The 19,128-nt window shown below is 67.6% G+C and overlaps 3 protein-coding genes across 7 annotated transcripts; all 3 read left to right on the forward strand.

Moving 5' to 3' along the window:
* Positions 1-345: 345 nt before the first annotated feature.
* CATIP (ciliogenesis associated TTC17 interacting protein) lies at positions 346-2,821 on the forward strand. Its single transcript, XM_074910672.1, has 9 exons — positions 346-421; positions 599-811; positions 926-1,038; positions 1,230-1,361; positions 1,539-1,709; positions 1,909-2,033; positions 2,121-2,197; positions 2,298-2,386; positions 2,591-2,821. The coding sequence occupies exons 1-9, from the start codon at positions 346-348 to the stop codon at positions 2,819-2,821; spliced, it is 1,227 nt and encodes a 408-aa protein (XP_074766773.1).
* Positions 2,822-3,842: 1,021 nt separating this feature from the next.
* Positions 3,843-10,197, forward strand: SLC11A1 (solute carrier family 11 member 1). Its single transcript, XM_074910671.1, has 15 exons — positions 3,843-3,882; positions 4,413-4,546; positions 5,280-5,402; positions 5,704-5,823; positions 6,579-6,685; positions 6,780-6,850; positions 6,960-7,027; positions 7,162-7,317; positions 7,445-7,603; positions 7,755-7,844; positions 8,023-8,142; positions 8,638-8,787; positions 8,869-8,942; positions 9,406-9,559; positions 9,648-10,197. The coding sequence occupies exons 1-15, from the start codon at positions 3,843-3,845 to the stop codon at positions 9,756-9,758; spliced, it is 1,677 nt and encodes a 558-aa protein (XP_074766772.1). The 3' UTR covers positions 9,759-10,197.
* A 3,393-nt stretch (positions 10,198-13,590) lies between these two features.
* CTDSP1 (CTD small phosphatase 1) lies at positions 13,591-18,921 on the forward strand. Of its 5 annotated transcripts, none has more exons than XM_074911225.1 (7): positions 13,591-13,815; positions 15,209-15,351; positions 15,579-15,680; positions 15,877-15,934; positions 16,403-16,518; positions 16,802-16,987; positions 17,085-18,921. In XM_074911225.1, exons 1-7 carry the CDS (start codon positions 13,749-13,751, stop codon positions 17,211-17,213), a joined length of 801 nt encoding a protein of 266 aa, XP_074767326.1. In that variant the 5' UTR covers positions 13,591-13,748; the 3' UTR covers positions 17,214-18,921. The 5 variants fall into 5 exon arrangements, with proteins under 5 accessions (XP_074767326.1, XP_074767329.1, XP_074767330.1 ...); XM_074911227.1 differs by having other exon boundaries at positions 13,594-13,815; positions 15,197-15,351; positions 15,877-15,933; positions 16,426-16,518; XM_074911226.1 differs by having other exon boundaries at positions 13,597-13,815; positions 15,877-15,933; positions 16,426-16,518.
* Positions 18,922-19,128: the final 207 nt, after the last annotated feature.

Here is a 19,128-nt window from a genome sequence, read left to right on the forward strand (position 1 = left end):
CTGCCCCTTTAAGACGTGGGGCCAGGCCGTTGCTACGGAGACTGCTGAGGCGTTTGGGGGGGGGGGGGGCACTTGGGACCGGACAGGGCAGGTCTGGGGGCTGGGGGGCACCCCGGGGGCTGGGGCGAGGGGTGAGAGGGCTGCTGGGGGGTTGGGGGTCCGTGGGGAAGGATGGGGGGGGCTGCGGGGACCGGGAGTGGGGTGTCACTGTGAGCGTCTGTCGGGTGGTTCCATCCCCCCCACCCCGCGTTACACAGGTGGGCACCGGGGGTGTACCGCGGTTTGGGGGAGACGTGCTGCCCCCTCACCTGGGGGGTGCGGCAGCAGGAGCCCCCCAGGCGAGTCATGGAGCCCCCCTCCGAGCGCCGGCGGGAGACGCCAGCCCTCACCGAGGCAGCCGCCGAGTTCCTGAGACTCATCGGTGGGTGCCCCCCCCGTCTCCTCCTTGTTCCCCTCCCCTCCGGGGGGTCCTCGGTGGAGGGCACCGGGTCCGGCAGGAGGGGGACGGGTCGGGGGGTCTTGAGCCGGGTACAGATTGTGAGGGGCTCAGCCCAGGCTGCGGAGGTGCCCCGGGCAGGGCTGACGGTCCCTCTGGCAGGGCCGGAGGAGCTGGAGCACTGCCTGTTCGCCGAGACGCTGGAGTTGGTGGCAGCGGGGGGGCAGCCGAGGGACCAGGCACGGGGCCGGTGGTGGCTGGCAGCCCGGTGGGCACCCTACGAGCGGGCGGGCGAGCCGGTGCGGAGCTGCCTCCTGGTGCAGGCCGGCTCCCGCAGCAGGCAGGACGGCACGCCCCGCTCCAGAACCCTCAAAGGTGGGTTGGGGGCGACTTGAGGGGGGTGTGTGTTCCTCTTCCGCCCCAGGACTGGGGTGGGGGGCACTGCCGCAGTGCCAGCGGGGTGGGCTAAGCGTGGCTCTGCTCTGCCAGCCTACGTGACCCCGCAGCTGGAGACCCTGGAGCAGGAGGAGCAGGAGCGCCTGGAGGTGACTGGTGTGGCGGTGGCGTGTCCCCTTCCCCGTGTCCTGCGCCCCTGCCCTGGGGTGTGCCCTGCAGCCAGGCCCTCCTGTGGACAGCCTGGTGTCCCCTCCCCAGCTGGGATACCAGCCCTGTCCCACCAGCCTGGTTCCCATCCCCTACTCTGGGGGGCAGCTGGAGTGGGGAGTTTCCCACAATGCATCTGATGTGGTACCCTGATTGAAAGGGGTGTTGGGGTGTGCCCCCACTCAGGAAGTGCCCTGGCTCTGACCCCACCCTGTGCCCCCCACCCCTCCCGCAGCTCCAGGAACAGCCCATAGAGAGGAGGATGCACATCGTGAGCCACCAGCACGGGATGACTGTCACCAAGAGCCTCCGGGAGGGAGAGGTGAGGGGGGGTGGTGGTGGTGTCTCTATTCTCTCTCCCCCAGATGGGGCACATCCTGGGAGGGGGGAGCCATGGCTGGCCTGTCCCACCCAGGGGTGCCCCCTGGTTCTGGGTGGTGCTGTCCCTGGGGACAGTGGAGCTGTGGCTGTCCCACGAGGTGGCTGGGTCTCTCTGCAGGCAGAGCCAAATTGCCAGAGCTTCTCCTACGGCCAGGCTGAGCTGCGGGGGCTGCTGCCCGAGGGCGCCAGCCTCCTGCTGCTGCGGGTGCTGGCGTGCCAGCAGGCAGTGCCCCCTGACCTCGTCTTCCCGGCCATCGACACCGAGGGCCACCTCTGCACCTCCAGCTACGTGAGCCACCGGGCAGGGGGGCCCATAGGGTGGGGGGTCTGGCTCAGGTTGGGGGTGGCAGGGTGGGATGCAGGAGTTAGGCGTGAACAGAGTGTGGCTGACAGCGGGGGGGGGGGGGGGGGGGGGGCGGGCATGAGGATGGGAACCGGGGGCAGGAGTGACTCCGGGACAGGGGTGACCCCTGACCATGTCCCCCCAGCATGCCCTGGGGATCCAGCAGCAGGCAGTGGGCTCGGCGGAGGCAGAGGTGTTTGTGATCGAGCGAGCCATGCATACTGTCGCGGGCGTCTCCACCATCTGGCACAGCAGCTTCCTCCCCAGCGGGTACGGGGAGGTCCAGCCGGGGGCACCCCCAGCCCTGCCAGCCTGGTGGGGTCCCAGGAGGGGAGTCACCAGCTCTTCCCCCCGCAGGCGTTTGGCCAAGCTGGTCCAGGTCGGCTGCCCAATGCTCGTGCTTCTGCACGATGAATCTGTCCTCGGTGAGACAGGTACTGAGAGGGGGGAGGCTTGTGACCCCCAGCACGGGCAGCCCCTGCCCACTGCCTGGCAGCTGAGTGGGGACTCCCTGCCCTGCCTTTCTGCTGCCAGGTGGAGACAAGCCACGGCCCCCCTTCCCCAGACAGCCCCTGGACTGGGAGGAGGACCTCCAGCTCCGCTCCTGGTTTCTGGACAGGAAGGTGAGATGGGGGGACATGGGGCTGTGCCACTCCCCAGCAGGATCTCCCCTGGGGTGTCTAGGGGGCACAGTGGGGGGGCAGGCTGGTCAGTATCCTCCCCCACACCTCCTCGAGTGTGGGAAAGGACCCAGGGATCCTGCCCCCTCACCCTGGCACAGCACCCCAGGGGGGAACACTGGTGCCCATGCCTGCCCCCCACTGCAGGAGGAGCTGCAAGCGTCCCACAACACCTACATCCAGCAGCACCCCGAGCTCTGGGTGCTACTGGCTGACTTCCTCCAGGCTCTGCTCCTCCAGCAGCCCCATGACCCTGTCTCCTTTGCTGCCCAATTCTTCACCCGCCAGCAGCCCCCCAGCACCTCCTTTGCCTCCACCGGGGCTGCCAGCCCCGTCCCAACCCCCCTGCCTCACCACCCTCCGGCTAACAGCGAATAAAGCTGCCAGCGCTGCTTGTCCAGGCTCGTTTGTTTTGGGGAAACTGAGGCACAGAGAGGGCAGGGGGTGCTGAGTTGCATGCTAATGCCCCCCTCCATGCCAGTCTGGGGGGACCCTGTCCCCTTCCCAGTTGTTCTAGCCCTTGCCTGGGGTGGGGGTGCCTGGGGCATACCCTAGAGCAGGGCCAGGCTCACATCCCTGTGCCCACCACCACCATGCGTGACCCTGGGGGCAGACCCCAATGCCCACCTCTCTGTGGGGCACAGCCTGGCTGGCAGAGAGGTGCCACAGAGAGGCAGCCAGTACTACCCAGGCACCCATGGGTGCATCTGGAGTGCTCCCCTTCTACCTTCACAGCTATGAGGGCCCTCAGAATGGGGTGCCCTGCTTTGGCAGACAGTCTGACCTGTGACAACACTGAGGAGCCCATCCTTGGGGTGAAGGTCACTCCACCCAGGAATGGTGTAAGCACCCTGTGACGCAGAGCCTGCCTGGCTGCGTGCTCCCCCCAGCAGCTGAGGGTGCATTTTGGCCTGCTCATGCACTTGTGCAATGCACAACTGCTTCCTCCTTGCTCCCGCTTCTCTGGCCTTTCCCCTACTCCCGTGGGGCTAACCCTCTCTCCCCATACTGCGGGATGCTGTCCCCTGTCCCCCCAACTGCCCAAAGAGCAGGACCCCTAGCTTGTGACTGAGGGTGACATGCAGGCACGATCCCACAGCCCTGGGCAGGCTGGAGTGGGTGCCTTGTGTTTGCATGTGCGTGTGCAGGGCAAGGGGAAGGGAGGCGCTAGGTCCCCCCCTCCTGGCACAGGGTGGGGGAACCGAGACTGTGCACATTCATAGCACCCAACCCCCCTGCCCCCCCACCCCAGGCAGGGGCCCTTTCCCAGCCCAGCTCAGCGAGTGGGGAAGGAACACTTCCTTCTCCTCGCCTCCCCAAGGAGGGGCAACTGGCGGGTCCTTTAAAAGCTGGGTGGCAGGCACTGCACCCAGGGTCGAGATCAAGGCTCCCTATCAGCATGTCCAGATCGGGTCCAGCCATGGCATCACCGGAGCCAGGTGAGCCCCATGACACCTGGGTGTCCCCTCCCTGCACCTCCTTTCCTCCCCGCGATCCCCTTCCCCCCACCCCTGCTGGGCACTGTCCCCCCGAGCCTGTCCTGGCTTCCCCACGTCCCCCATCCTCTGTTCCCCAAGCCCACCCATGCTCCCAGGACGTGGGTGTGCTGAGCGGGGGGGGTGGGACCTGTACCAGCCTCTTGTCCCCGTTCCGTGCCCACACAACAGCAGGACCCAGAACAGGGTCCCCTCCTGTCCCTCCTGCCCAGAAATGCACTTAGCTCAAACTGGTGAAGACTGGGCTCAGACCAGGGGTTTTTAGGGACGCCTGAGATGGAGGTGTTATCTGACCCCTTTGGGTAGCCTGACAGCCCCCATACAGCCACCCAGCCCTCATGGAAAAATGGGGCGCTCTGGTCAGGGGCAGGTGGGACTGTGGGGAAGCTGGTACCAGGGTGCCAGCCCACCAGTGTCCTTGTCCCCCCCCAGCGGGCTGCCACCTCCCCTCCTCCTCTTCTTCACCCCCCCAGGCCTCACCGGGTCCCTGAACCGGGGCCAAGCCCAGACTTATGGCACCAGTGGGAGCCCCGTGCCCCCGCAGCGCCCTGGCACCCAGGATCAGACCTACCTGGATGAACTTATCAGCATCCCTAAGGGCGACGGGGTAGGTGCGGCCAGGCTGGCACCTCCATCTGAGGGAGGGCAGGGACAGGGCAAGGGGCCAGGAGCCTGAGGTGGGGAGGCAAAGGGCGACGGCAGCGGGGAAGAGGGGGGAAGACACTCCTGGGACGTGCCCTGGGCAGCTCAGCAACCCCAGACCCATTTCAAGCAAATCGCAGCCCCAGGCAGAGAATTTCCACGCCTACAGCCTTCCAGCTGGGGAAACTGAGGCACGGGGTGAGGCGCTACCCAGCCACAGGGATCACCCCACTGCTCACACACCTCCTGGGCTCCCCATCCTGGGCCACCTGAGCCCAGCCCAGCCAGGGTTCCCCAGGCTGCCTGTGCCCCACCAGCTCCCCCAGCCCCAGCTGGTCCTGGCAGGCAGAAGGCAGAAGGGGAAGGAATGGGGGTTCCTCTGCCAGGAGGGATGGTGAAAGCGGGGCTCAGCAGCGGGATCCCATGGGGTGTAACTAATGGTGCCTGATAGCCCCAGGACCCCCTTGTCCCATCTGTCCCCAGGTGGGATAGGGGGTCTTGCTGCTTCTAACGGAGACAGACTGGGAGGCAGCAGTGCCCTTCCCAAAACAGGTGGGAGAAATAGCCTCTTTGTACAAAATGCACCCATGCGGGCAGCACAGGGCTTCCCAACACCAGGCTAAAGGGGACCAGGAGTGCAACTGGGAGACACTGGTTTGAATGGGAGCTCCTCACTCTGACTGCCTGCCTCGTCCCAGCCCGGTTTCAGCTTTAGGAAACTCTGGGCTTTCACTGGTCCCGGCTTCCTCATGAGCATCGCCTACCTGGACCCGGGAAACGTGGAGTCGGACCTGCAGTGCGGGGCAGTGGCAGGGTTCAAGGTGAGCCCTGGGCCCCCCCGGCCCCGGGGTCAGGAAGCAGCCGGGGGTTTCGTAACCTCTCCTGCACCAACGGCTGCCCAGCCCCATGGCGAACTGGCTTCCCCAGCCCGGGGAGCTGGAAGAGCACGGGGGGGCCCTTGGCACTGTGGGAGGGCACCCGAGGATCCGAGACAGCCACCCCTCTGCCTGGGCTGGGCACTACCTCTGGCCCCTCCGGGCTGTTTGATAACCTTGCTGGGAGCCCCAGGCAGCTGGATCCTGCCTGGTGCTCAGCCCCCCCTTCTGCCCCCCCCCCTTCCAGCTGCTGTGGGTGTTGCTGTGGGCCACGATCCTAGGGCTGCTGTGCCAGCGCCTGGCCATCCGGCTGGGCGTGGTGACAGGGAAGGACCTGGGTGAGATTTGCTACCTCTATTACCCCAAGGTGAGCAGCCATGGGGAGCCCCCACAGGGGTCACTGCCTGGAGGGACCCCGTGCTTGGGCTGGTGATGGTTTTGGCAGGGAATGGGGGGGCTGAAGAGGAACAGGAAGATTCTATGAGAGCCCCACCTCCCCCAGGGGGTCCCCAAAGCCCTCCCAGCCCTGGTGCCCCCCACCTGGCACCCACACACCCCTGCAGTATGGGGACCCAGAGAGAGGATGGGGGGAGCAGCTACCTCAGTGTCCTGGCCTGATCGGGGGACACATGAGCGCGTCCCTCGGGGAGGTGAGCCAGGGTGTTGGGGCAGCGACGCGCAGCTGAGACGCGGGGCAAGCCTGGACGCGTTGGTGCAGGGACTTGATGGGGCTCAGGGGGGTCACACAGCAAAGGAGAGGGGGGGATATAGGGGTCCCGTCTAGGCAGCAGGATCCTGACGGTGGTGAATGAGCAATGAGATACTGGCTGAACGACAGGTCCCCAAAAGGAGGGCTGGACACGTCCCTCTGCCCCAGCACCCCCCAGGAGCACCATATGCAGACAGCTGGGTCCTGTCCTCAGCTCCCACTGGGGCAGGGATGGGGAGGGGGGGCAGGCTGGGGAGAGTGGGGGTGTCTCCCAGGGTCCCCATGCTGCTCTGGGTGGCCTGCTGCAGTCTGGGGACAGGGACAGGGGTCTCCACCCTGGACGCTGTGCCAACTCACCTAGGCCCAAGCCCCGCTGCGGGCTCAGACACCTCACGGTGCCCCGGCCCCTCCAGGTGCCCCGTGTGCTGCTCTGGCTCATGATCGAGATCGCCATCATTGGCTCCGACATGCAGGAGGTGATTGGGACAGCCATCGCCTTCAGCCTGCTCTCAGCTGGCCGGTGAGTCCCCACACGGGGAACCCCCCCCAGGATCCTCCATGTCCCTGCTCCACCTAGGGACACACATCTAATGTCCCCCCTTGCCATCCTTCAGCATCCCCCTCTGGGGTGGGGTCCTTATCACCATTGTGGACACCCTCTTCTTCCTGTTTCTTGACAAGTACGGTGAGTGCTGGGGTGCAGGGAACGGGGGGACACTCACCAGGGCAGCCCCGGTGCCGATGTGGCGCTAGTGTTCTCTGCTCCATCCCACTCCATCTCTTGACTTCTCTAGGACTTCGCAAACTGGAGGCTTTCTTTGGCTTCCTCATCACCATCATGGCCCTGACCTTCGGCTATGAGGTAAAGTGGGGAGCTGGGGACACCCCTTTCCCTGTAGGGCACTGTCAGGGGACCCCTGTGGGGCATCCTCACTGTCACCGGGCTGCGGCAGAGGGGGGGTCCAGCTCACAGTGCCCCTTCCCACTGGTCCCCAGTACGTGGTGGTGAGGCCACGGCAGGTGGAGGTGCTGAAGGGCATTTTCCTGCCCTACTGCCCGGGCTGCGGGCGAGAGGAGCTGCTCCAGGCCGTGGGCATCGTTGGTGCCATCATTATGCCCCATAACATCTTCCTCCACTCCTCCTTGGTCAAGGTGAGACCCAGGGCACTGCCATGGGCACTGCCACCTCAGGGTGTCTTGGTGAGGACCAGCTGGTCCTGGCTGTGGTACAGGGGTGCTTGCCTGACCCTGTGGTACCCATGTCACCCGCCATGCTCAGACGCGGGCGATCGACCGGTCCAAGAAGGAGGCGGTGCAGGAGGCCAACATGTATTTTCTGACTGAATCCTGCCTGGCCCTCTTCATTTCCTTTCTCATCAACCTCTTCGTCATGTCTGTCTTTGGCGAGGCTTTCTACCACCAGCGAAACGAGGACGTGGTGAGTGTCACCTCACACCCACAGGGAGGTGACAGCTGCTGTGCCCAGCTGTGGAGACAGGCAGGGCGAGCATCCCTTGGGGGAGGGGTCCACCCATGTCTGTGGGGGCTACTGAGTGGCCAGCATGCTCGTGCTCACCCGTGCCTTGCAGCACAACAAGTGCGTCAACAGCAGCGTCAGCCACTATGCCGGCATCTTCCCCACCAACAACGAAACAGTCTCTGTGGATATCTACCAGGGGGTAAGTGGCACCAGGCTGTGCTCAGCAGGCATCTGTACCCACTGGGGGGTCATAGTGCTCCCCTCATTGACCCCTGAGGCTGGGGACTGCCATGACCCCACTGGAATGCTAGCAGCTGGTGGGGTGCCTGGGGTGGGGGACACTTTGGGATCCTCATGGTTTGAGTGTCCCCAAACAGGGTGTCATCCTGGGCTGCTATTTTGGAGCAGTGGCACTGTACATCTGGGCCATCGGGATCCTGGCAGCAGGACAGAGCTCCACCATGACTGGGACCTACGCAGGGCAGTTTGTCATGGAGGTGATGGACTGGGATGCTGGCCCTGGGAGGGGAGGAATCATGGGTGGGCCCTGGGTGGGGGAGTCCTATGGGCAGCACCCACCTCCCCAGAGGTATTTGGCAGAGTTAATTGCCCCCATTCCTGCAGGAATCTGGGCATGGACCAGCGGTGGCAGCTGGCTGGCACCAGGGTCCCTGGTCCCCAGGAGGTGGGATGGGGACAGTGCCCACACACTGCTGCTGCATGGCTGCCTCCTCCCCCTGTGACACCCTTACTGGAGGCACTCAGTGGGTGTCCCACACAGTATTTCCCTAATTAGATCGTTTGCTTAATGAGCTGGAGCTGACATCTAGCGGGGCCCAGTAGCCTTGCAAGAGCCTGCTCAGCACCCTGGCACGGGAGATGGGGGGGGCACAGTGCCCTGCTGTGTTCCTCTGAGCCCGGGTTTGGGGACCACTGGCATGGTGCCCCAGGCACTGTGAGGGGTGAGGGCACAGGTTCTGCTTTGTCCCCAGGGCTTCCTGCAGCTCCGCTGGTCCCGCTTCTCCCGGGTGCTCTTCACCCGCTCCTTTGCCATCCTGCCCACTGTCTTCGTGGCCGCCTTCAAGGATGTCAGCCACCTCACAGGCATGAATGACCTGCTCAACGTCCTGCAGAGCATCCTGGTAAGGGGCGGAGGGGGAAGCACCTGCTCCCCAACACCCCAGCCTGGTGGTCATGTCCCCTTCACCCTCCTCTCCTTCCAGCTGCCCTTTGCTGTCCTGCCCGTCCTCACCTTCACCAGCCTGCGCCCGCTCATGCAGGACTTCACCAATGGCCTGTGAGTGCCAGGGTGGGGTGAGGCACAGAGGGGGGGCAGAGTGGGGCACCCCAGCTGCAGGCACTCTCCCTTTGGCCCATCCTGCCCCCCCAAACCATGCCATGGGGGCAGTTGGTGTATGGGCACTGGGGAGGGGCATGTTCATTCCCACTTGCCCTGGGCAGCCAGAGCAGGACAGACCCCGTCACTGCCCTCTCCATCCTCATCACAAAGCCACGTCCAGGTCCCTCGGGCATCCCTGGGTCCTCAGCATCCTCCTGAAACGGCCAGCCCTGCATCCAGTGGGTGGCCAAAGCCCATGCCCAGAGCCCCATCATGGGGGTGTAGTATAGCCATAGGGTGCAGAGATGTCCCAGTTGGGGTCTTGCTCACCTACAAACCCAGATCGCCCAGACCGCTGTGCCCGGTGGCACACGGAGTGGGGGCTCTGCCCTGGCGCCGATGACCGTTCTCCTGCCCGCAGCCCGGGGAAGGTGCTGATGACCCTCATCACGGGGCTGGTCTGTGCCATCAACATCTACTTCGTGGTGGACTTTCTGCCCACGCTGCAGGGCTTGGAGTACTACATCCCCCTGGGCCTGCTGCTGGCTGCCTACGTGGTCTTCGTCGCCTACCTGGTAGGGCTGGCACTGCGGGAAGGGGCAGCTGGGTGGGGGACAGCGTCCCCCGTGAGTCCCCACCGACCTGTCCTCTTTGCCCCCACAGATCTGGACGTGCAGCGTTGTGCACGGAGCCCGGTTCCTGGACCGGGGCCACCACAGCCGGTTCAGCTTCGGCGTCTCTCTCGACCCGCCGGCACTGGCAGGGACACGGTGACAGACCCTGTCCCGCCTTACTGTCCCCCTCTCCCTGCCCCGCACGGCCCGCCCCGCCCCGGGCACCGATTTGATGCCACGCCGAGCCCGAAGGTGATGTTCTGGCGAGAGACGCACCCAGCAAGGAAGGGGTTAACAGTCGGGCAGACTTCCCCCCAAGTTTTTAGAGCCCCTCACCCCCAGTTCAGAGGTCCGGGCTGGATGCGGCGAGGGGGAGGCGGGGGGCAGCAGGAGGTGCTTTCCAGCCCTTGACACAGACGCTTCAGTGAATGAGCTGCTCCGGAGACCTCCCCTCATTAGTGCCGGGAACCGCCAGCCCCCGGGACCGCTAATCACCGTCGGGACCGCTAATCACCGTCGGGACCGCTAATCACCACCCGGGACCGCTAACCACCCCTCACCGCCCGGGGCCAGCCCTAGGGGAGCCGGGGCCACCAGCCCCGTTGCCCGGAATCGGCCCCAGCCCCCGGAACGGACCGGCCGGAGCCCCACGGAGGGGGGTGGGGGCTCCTAAACTCGGGGCGGAGGGGGGGGGCGCGGCTGATAAATGGCGTGTTTGTAACTTGGCCTCAGTCTCGCTGCTGCTGCTGCGCGCCCCCGGGGAGGGGACCCCCCCAGCCCCCCATACCCCGGGCCGAACCCTTTGCCTCAAGCTGAGGTGTCTCGGCTTTGGAGGGAGGGGTGTGGGGGGGTCATACACCCGTGCGTGGCTGTGGGGGCGCAGGAGGGGAGGCTCCGCACCAGCTCTTTGCATTCCCCCGGGGGGGGGCCCCACCGTGCCCTCCCCGCCCCGGATGCCCCGTTTCCCGCCTGCCGGCCCCGCCGGATGCGGATGCGGGGCCGCTCGGGCCCTCCCCGGGGGCGGCCGCCACCCGCCCGCCCGGCCCCGCACCCCCCCGGGGGGGTCCCGCCGCGCTTCGCCCCCCGCCGCGGCCCGCACTTGCGAGACGCTCCCTGTCTGTTTCAAGGCTCCCCCCTCTCCCCAGCACCCCCCCACCGCCCAAAATCCCCCTTCCCAAACCAGCCCGGCCGGGAGGTGGGGAGGGGGAATTTGGGGGACCGGCCCCCCCAACCCCCCATCGCTCTTCAGCCCCGTGCCCCCCCAGTCCGGGGAGGAGCCCCCCCCTCCACTCCCGGGGGCCGCGCTTGTTTATGTGAAGAATTTCCCCTTCCTTAAAAGGGCGATGCTCGCCGCGCTGGGGCGGTGCCTCCCCCCCGCCGCCGCGTTGGCCCGGCCTCGGGCTGCTTGAAGGAGGAGCCAAAGTGGTGGGGCCCACCGACCGGCGGGGTGTCCCCCGTTTCCCCCCCACCCCCGTAAGGGGCGCAGCCGACCCCAGTCACCGCGGCTGCCACCGGCCCTGGGGAGGAGGAGCAGGGACCACCCCCCCCACCACGGTGCTTCCAAGAGGCACCCACAGCCGGGGGTCCCCCTGCCCGGGGGTGAAGGACTGGGGGGCCTCGGGGTCATCCCCAGCGGGCGCGGGGCCAGGCGGTGCTAGGGTCTGAGGGGTGCAGGGACTGGCCCCATGGTTGGTCTGGGGGGCAGCACGTCCGCAGGGCTGTGCCAGCCCGGATCGCCTTTCTATGGCCAGCACCCCCAGACCAGGGCACCCCCATTCCGGGGGCACCCCCCAGCCTGGAGGTGCCTGCCTGGGCCCAGCTCTTAGCAGGAGTTGTCCAGCCCCAGGCCCCGGCTGTGGGGCAGCACGTGGAGGGGCAGAGCTCCCAGAGCCATGGTTAGCTGGGGGTACAGGGGACAGCGTTGAGGACCCTGGCCGGGGGCAGTGGGGTGGCACAGAGGGGTCCCTCGGGGCCCAGCTGGCAGGACCCTGGTGCCTTTCCGCCCTGTGTCCGCACCCCACAGCCCACACATCCAGCTGGGCTGTGCCTGCTCCTGGCCTGTCCCGGGGGTGCAGGATGAGGCCCCTGTCCCCACAAGTCCCACGTGTCCCCAGCTTGTCCCCCAGCCCCTAGACGCGCATGATGTCCCCTGAGCTCCCCAGCTGCCCGATCTGAGCAGGCAGCAAAGCTGGAAGTGATGCTTCAACTGCCGCTGCAGGCGTCTGGCCCAGAGACTTTCCTAATTGCATTAATTAGAGGACAAGCAGGGCATGGCTGGGTTGGGGCTGCCGCCCGCGCATGGCTTATAGGGGATGGAAGAGGAGGATGTGGCCAGAGGAACAGGGGTCCCGGAGGGGACAGTGTGTGGCTCCACTGATGTCCCCACGGTGAGCAGCATCCTCGAGCAGCTGAGTCCAACCTGCCGGGGACGAGGCAGGCGTCCTGCCCGGCTCCACCTGGGCGAGAGGAGCAGCAAAGGTCAGCCCCAAACAGAGAGCGGAGGAAGCACAGCCTCTTCCTCCTCCTCCTGCCTGGCCAGCGGAGCCGGCTGCCTCCCGGTCCAGCGCTGCGGAGGGGCAGGGACACTGAGGCACGGCCGCTGCCCACCGGTAGAGCAGGGGAGGAGGTGGCAGGGCGCCGTGTCCCGGTTCCCAGACGCAGCCCGGTCCCTCGAGGTCCTGGGATGCCAAGCACGGAGCCAGGAGCAAGGGAGACGCAGGCGGGAACCCGCTTTTGCTCTACCACCGTTTCCACCGCCTGCCCGGCTCCCGCCGACCCCGCAGCATCCTCATTCCCGTGCGGGGGGCACCTCCTGGTGCCGCGGACCCCATTTCCCAAAGGGGCAGAGCGGTGGCCACCGCGGGAGCATCATTGCCTCGCCGGTGCCGCGGTGTCCCTCGCCACCCCGGGGCAGAAAGGACGATCTCAGCCCCTGAAATTCCCAAACCGCAGCTGGGCGAGGTGAAAAGACCCCAAAGAAGCTCAGATGGGGAGATGGGGAATTTCCAACCTGCTCCCTGCCCCCGGGGCGGCGCTGACAGAGGACGCAGCATCTCTTGTCACCGAGATGGCAGGGAAGGGGGTGACCGGGACCGGCTGGAAACCCCCCCGGGCTGGGCACTGCCGGGGGCACCGCGGGGCGCGGCTGTCCTGGCAGGGCCCGGCCAGGCTTGCCGGGGGCAAGGGGCTGGAGCCGGAGGATGACAGCACATGGGGGGCTTGGGGGGGGCGGGGCCGGGTTTCCCCTGAAGGTATTGCGGCATCCTCAGTCTCCCGGTAAGAGCTGCTTTTTGGAGAGAGCCTGCGAACAGCCCCGCTTACCCCCCAGAAGGCACGAGGGGAGGAATTGCAGAGGAAAGTGCGTGTATTGATAATACGCAATTCCTCAAGTAGTTTGGGAATTACTGGGGAGCGAGGGAAAGAAAAAAGCAGGCGGTTATTTGTGCAGCCCCCCAGCACCTGTTGCCCCATACGCTGTCCTGCCCTGGCAATGGGGAACGTGTCCCCGGGGGCTGATGGGGACCCCCTCAGCCTGGAGCCACAGGGTCCAGGGGTCTCTGCTCCAGGGGACATCCAGCATGGGGGGTGGGGGGGGGTGTGGTGTGTCATACGCCGAGGGTGGATGCGAGGTGGGGTGTCCTTCTTTCCTTCCCCCAGGGTTGACACCTTGGGGGGGGTGTGGGGTGACAGCAGGGCTGATCCCTGAGCCGGGGGAGCCCGTACAACCACCATAGCACAAGGTCTGGGGGGGTCCTTCCCAGCCGGACCTGTGTCGCAGGCGCCCCCGCCAAGCCACCACCGCCCCGCGCACCCCAAGTCCCGGTCACGGCTCGGCGGGGACCCCGCTCCTCCCTCGCGGGGAGGGTGCCGGGAGGGGGAGTCGGAGGTGGGAGGAGGAGGAGGAGGAGGAAGAAGGGGCCCCCCCGGCGTTGCCCTTTTAAGGGGTTCCTTGAAACCGCGCCCGGGTTCCATGTTTGCAGCCCCAGCCCGGGCGGAGGAAACTCCATGTTGTAACAAAGTTTCCTCCGCGGCGCCGCTCCCGCGCCCGCCGCCCCGCGCCGCCGCCGGCCCCCGCCCCGCCTCCCCCCCCTCCCCCCCCCGGGGGCCTCGCCGGGGGGGGCCGCCCCCTCCCACCCCCCCCCCGGCGCCCATGGAGCACCAGTCCATCATCGCCCAGGTTAGCAGGGAGGAGGGGAGCGCCCCGCTGCAGGAGAAAGGTAACGCGGGGAGGGGGGGATCCCTGCCCCCCCACCCCGCCCCTGGTGCGTGGAGGGGGGGTCCCCGGGGTCTCCGGCATGGGGGGGCGGCTGGGAGCCTGCCGGCGGCTGGTCCCGGAGGGTGCGATGAGCTGCGGGAGGTCTCAGCCCACACCCCCCCCTCCGCCCGTCCCGCTGCCCCGGGGTTGGAGGGGGATGCGCTTGGGGCACGGGGGGGGGGGGGGGGCGGGGCTCGGAGGGAGCGGTGCTGTCGGCATCGTCCTGGGCGCGGGGGGCCATGCGCCGTCCCCCCGAATCCCGTCGGTGACCCCGAGGTGCTCGGGGCGCTGCTGGGGCCCAGCGTATCTGCGGCGTTTCCTCCGGAGCTGGGCGGCGGGAGAGGGAGTGTGTGTCTGCGTGTGCGCAGCGCCCACGGGGAAACTGAGGCAGGGAGGGGGCCGAGCGCCGGGCACCCCGCTGCAGCCCCGGGCGCTGCCCGGCGTCCCGCTGCCTCCGCCCCGCGCGGGCGGTTTGGCGGGCAGCGCCGTCCGTCCCGCTGCCCGCCGGCCCGGGGAGCTGGCAGGGCCCGGGGGAAGGGGGGCAAGCGTGGGAACGGGCCCCATCCCCAGCGGGGAGCTCCCGCCCCACGGGCCTCCTGCCGCGGGGCGCCCCACGGCGCTGCCGGGGCGCGGGACCCTGGCCCGGCGGCTGGGGGGGCACAACCAGAGGCACCTTCGGGCCCGGCCCCGGGGCAGGATCCGTCCCGCCGGGCCGGTGGGAAGGGGCTGGAGCCGCCGCGCTACCCGCGGGGCCCCGGCGGGCAGGAGCTGCCCCTCTGCCTCAGTTTCCCCTTGATCGGCCAATGGGGGCTGCGGGAACGGCGCCCAGGGGCGGGCACTGTGCCCTGATTGGTGTCTCTTCTCCGGTACGCTCGAGTCGGCCAATGAGAGAGGGGGCTGGCTGGGGGCGGGGAAAAGAGGGGCTGTAAGCCCCGCCTCCCTTCGGCGAGGCCCCGCCCACAGGGCCACCCACCCGCGTGGGTCCGTGCCCCCCGCGGAGGGCAGCGGGGACGGGCCGGGGGTCCGCGACCGCCCCGGGCGCTGCCGCAGCGGCCACGGCGCCCCCGGGGCAGAGCCGCGCTGTTGCCGCAGGGTCTCCAGCCGTGGCAGGGGGCCGCGGGGGTCTCCACTCCAGCTCGCGTCTGCGGCGCTGCGCCGGCGCTCGACGGGGCAGGAAGGGCGGCCGGATGGGTGCCGGGGACTGATAAAGGCTCGGGGGGCTGCGGGGGCACCTCCCGTGTCCGGCATCAACACTCCGAACCTGGCTCGCTCCCCCCTCCCCTCACCGTGCCGGGACTGGGGGTCTCCCCCGGGGGTGCCCCTGCCCTCTCACCCGCCTTCCTGCGCCCCCCCAGGTACCCAGGCCCCCGCCAAGAAGCCGCGGAGCCGCAGCATCCTCCAGTCCCTCTTCTGCTGCCTGTGCCGCGATGAGGGGGAGCCCTGTGCCAGCACCACCAGCGCCCCGCTGCTGGTGGAGGAGAACGGGGCCCTGCCCAAGGTACCCCTCCCCGCCCTCCCTGCACCCCCAGCCTGCCATTAGAATGGGGTCAGCGCTGAGGGGACCGGGGTGCCCATCCCCAGCACTTCCCCTGTGCCAGGATGGGGGGTCTAAATGGGCTCCCCCCAACCCATGCCCCTCCTTTGGATGGGCAGGAGGGGAGGGGGTGCCCCTCGCCACCCCGCTGACCCCCATGTTTGCCTGTGCCTCCCACCCCCCTGCCGCAGGCTGCCGTCAAACACCTCCTGCCTGAGATCAAGCCGCAGGATGCCAGCAAGCTGTGCGTGGTCATCGACCTGGACGAGACGCTGGTGCACAGCTCCTTCAAGGTGGGGGACGCCCCGGACCACCCTGCCCCTCCTGCCCCACGCCTGCCCCCCCAAGTGATGCCTAGCACCTAGGCAGCCCTGCTAGGTCAGGTGGGCTGTCCCTGTGAGGGGGCAAGGGGGTGCCTGTGGGCAGAGGGCAGGCAGCATTTGGGCAGGGGGTGCCTGCCCGGCGCTGACCCTGCTGTGCCCTCCCCAGCCGGTGAACAACGCCGACTTCATCATTCCCGTGGAAATCGATGGCATCATGCACCAGGTAACAGCGGGGCGGGGGGCAGCCGCTGGTGGGGGGCACAGCTCCCTCTGCCCCCTCCTTGGGGACCGGGAGCCATCCCAGAACTCTGCACCAAGGGATGTTGGGGTGCTAGGGCCGGCCCCCTGAGGGGCCAGGGTATGTGCCCCTGTTCCCAGCGGGGTGGGGAGGTAAGGGGGTTCCCATGCCCTCCTGCAGTGGCCGGCCCCGGGTTCAAGTAATCCAGGATAGGCTGTGGTCTGGGCAGTCAGCCTGTTCTCGGTTACTTGGCTCTGGAGCCGGCCGGATGCTTCGCCCAGGACTTGCCAGCAGGGCTGTGGCCGCCCCCAGCCCACGAGGGGTAGCCCCCGGGCACGGGGCACAGGCATCCCCCCAGCAGGGAGCCACTGGCTGGGCTTGGGGACACAGGTGTCCCCCGGGGTGGGCACAGGGGTGCTGGGTGGGGGCCGGGCAGCCGGTCCCTGCGGTGCGCTGCCCTCGGCCCCACGCCCGCAGGTGTATGTGCTGAAGCGGCCGCACGTGGACGAGTTCCTGCAGCGCATGGGCGAGCTCTTCGAGTGCGTGCTCTTCACCGCCAGCCTGGCCAAGGTGGGTGCCCCTGCCGCCCCCACCATCACCCTCCCCTCCCAGCTACCCCCCCGCGGTGACACAGCTGCCTTGGCTTGCCCAACCCATGGACATCGCTGGCCCCTTGTCCCCTGCCTACCTGCAGGCAGCGCCAGCGTCGGGCAGCGCTGCCTGCCTGCCCCTTCAAGGTGCTGCCAGGGAGACTGAGGCATGGGGCGAGATGGCACCGGCGGAGAGCTGGGGTGCCACTGTCACTGTGGGGTGGGCACAGCGTGCCCCAGTGACCCTCCTCCCATGCCCACAGTATGCGGACCCCGTGGCTGACCTGCTGGATAAATGGGGAGCGTTCCGGGCACGGCTTTTCCGGGAATCCTGTGTCTTCCACCGCGGCAACTACGTGAAGGACCTGAGCCGCCTGGGCCGCGACCTGCGCCGCATCATCATTGTGGACAACTCGCCCGCATCCTACATCTTCCACCCCGATAACGCCGTACGTACCCCCGGGGTGAGGCTGGGGGTGGGCCTGGGGTACAGAGGGGAGGTGGTGGGGGCCCCCCCTCAGCCGCTGCCCGCTGCGCTGCCCGCAGGTGCCGGTGGCCTCCTGGTTTGATAACATGGCGGACACGGAGCTGCTGGACCTGCTGCCCTTCTTCGAGAGGCTCAGCAAGGTGGAGGATGTGTACGCAGTGCTCAAGAAGCAGCGGACTAACAGCTAGTGGCCCCACCCCACCCCACCGGGTGCTGCCGGGGGGGGGGGGCAATGCCGTGGCAGCCCGGTGCCTTATTTTAGGGGGGGTTCCCAGTGTGTCCCCCCTATCGTCCTTCCCAGCCCCGGTGGGCACGGGAGCCCTCCCTGCCTGCTGGTGGTGGGAGATGTGGGTGCCCCCGCCGGGAAGCTGGGTGTCCCCCTTCCTGTGGAGAAGGGGGGGCTGTGGGTGATCCGCTGCCTTGCTGTGCTGGGGACCTGTTGGGGGGGTCCCATCCTGCCCCACTGTCCCATTCCCCCCACCCTCCCCCCCTGCAACCTGCATCCACCCTCCCCAAAACGGTTCTCAGGTCCTTTATCCCTCCGTGTCCTCCCAAGGGGGGAGGAGGGGTCAGCAGCTGCTGCTTTCCACTGCCTTTGGGGGGGGACTGGCTCCCCCCAGTCAGGCTCTGCCTGCTGGGGAGGCTGACAGTCCTCAGCCCCTATCTACAGGGGAGCCCAAGAAGGGTTAACCCCTTACCACCTCCAAAAAATGGGGAGGGGTCTTATTGGCCTTGGGTCATGGGGTCACCACCGTACCCTTAACTCTGCCCTTGGTGCAGCTGATAACCTTTGGGGGGGGGGCACATCCCTACCCCGCCTTGTGCCTTCTGCTGCCCCCCACCAAGGGATTATGTTTTGGGGGACAGCCCAGCCTCAGGGCTGAGCCTCTGGCCACAAATGCCCCCGACGTGCCTTGGGACACCATGTCTCTGTGACCCCCACAGCCATGCAAGGGGTGTGCCTGGGGGGGTTCGTAACTCGCCTCCTCCAACCTCAGTTTCTTCCCATGGGAGGGGGGTGTGGTGGCCTCCCCCCTCTCCAGTTACACTGTCAGTGGGAGCCACTCCAGTCACCAACGGGGGGGTCCCCTCCATTGCGGTGGCGGGGGGCATGCATCCCCTCTCCATCCATCTGCAGCTTCACCAAAGGCTGCGGCTCTTAAGGGGGAGGGATCCCCCCCACACCACCCTTAGGGTGCCCCTCCCCAGCCTTACCCCAGTCCCCAGCTGGGGCAGGGGTGGGGGACACTGCAGGGTCCCCCCTCCCTGTAGCCTGGGGTTACCCTGACCCCCGTGGGGTTGGGCTTGTGCCAGGGTGTCCCCCAGCCTTGAGGGGCTGGGGGCTCTCAGGGAGCATTTGGGGCGGGGGGCTGAGCTCAGCCAGGCCTTTTTAACGTCGCAATATGGACAATGTCTCATAACTTTTTAGGAGGAAAAGCAACGGTTTCCCAAAAAATCATGGGTGCCTTTTTACCGCTGTGCCAGGGAAGGAGGTGGCAGTATTGGGGTGGGGGGGGTGGGGGGGGCGGTTTGATGTGGGGGTTTTTAGCTCTCCGGTGCTGTCTGGCCGGCTCCTGCTGGCACTGCCCTTCTCCCAATGCTGGGTGCCAGGGGGAGGCAAGGGTCCCCCCAGGCCTGCCTGCACCCTGCCTCCACCCTGTGCCTCACGGCGGGGGGGTGGGATGGGCGATGCTGTGGCACACCCACCCCCCCGGACCCCTGCCTGCCCCGGGCCTGATCCTGCCCTTCCAGGAGGATTGAACTCAGCACTTTATATTAGACAAGTCAGACGGCACCAGCGCAGCCTGCTGCCCAGCAAGCACCCGTGTGTGCTCCAGCACCTGAGGAGCACAGCCCCTGCGCTGGGCACCCTTGGGGGGTCCGGGGGGGGCTGGAGGCAGCATTGGGGGGGGGGCTGGGGAGGGCTGGGGGACCAGATCCAAGTGCCTTCATGTGATTAAAGCTGTCAAACCATCTTGGAAAGAGGAGTCCTGTGTGTGTGAGTGTGTGTGGGCATGGGTATGTGCCACATGCATGTTCCTAGTGGGGGGGCAGAGAGCCTCTGGGATCCCCCAAATCCCCCTGAGAAGGGGGGGTGCTGCA

The sequence above is a fragment of the Athene noctua genome, chromosome 7 (genome assembly GCF_965140245.1).
Source record: "Athene noctua chromosome 7, bAthNoc1.hap1.1, whole genome shotgun sequence".
Taxonomy (NCBI): domain Eukaryota; kingdom Metazoa; phylum Chordata; class Aves; order Strigiformes; family Strigidae; genus Athene; species Athene noctua.

Bases quoted from the DNA above. Each gene is read 5' to 3' on its own strand.
- CATIP (XM_074910672.1), top strand. From the start codon at position 346: ATGGAGCCCCCCTCCGAGCGCCGGCGGGAGACGCCAGCCCTCACCGAG. The intron at 422-598 runs GTGGGTGCCCCC...TCCCTCTGGCAG, and splicing joins CGAGTTCCTGAGACTCATCG to GGCCGGAGGAGCTGGAGCAC. The intron at 1,362-1,538 runs GTGAGGGGGGGT...GTCTCTCTGCAG, and splicing joins AGAGCCTCCGGGAGGGAGAG to GCAGAGCCAAATTGCCAGAG.
- SLC11A1 (XM_074910671.1), top strand. From the start codon at position 3,843: ATGTCCAGATCGGGTCCAGCCATGGCATCACCGGAGCCAG. The intron at 4,547-5,279 runs GTAGGTGCGGCC...GCCTCGTCCCAG, and splicing joins GCATCCCTAAGGGCGACGGG to CCCGGTTTCAGCTTTAGGAA. The intron at 7,604-7,754 runs GTGAGTGTCACC...CGTGCCTTGCAG, and splicing joins ACCAGCGAAACGAGGACGTG to CACAACAAGTGCGTCAACAG.
- CTDSP1 (XM_074911225.1), top strand. From the start codon at position 13,749: ATGGAGCACCAGTCCATCATCGCCCAGGTTAGCAGGGAGGAGGGGAGC. The intron at 15,681-15,876 runs GTGGGGGACGCC...TGCCCTCCCCAG, and splicing joins TGGTGCACAGCTCCTTCAAG to CCGGTGAACAACGCCGACTT. The intron at 15,935-16,402 runs TAACAGCGGGGC...CCTGCGGTGCGC, and splicing joins CGATGGCATCATGCACCAGG to TGCCCTCGGCCCCACGCCCG.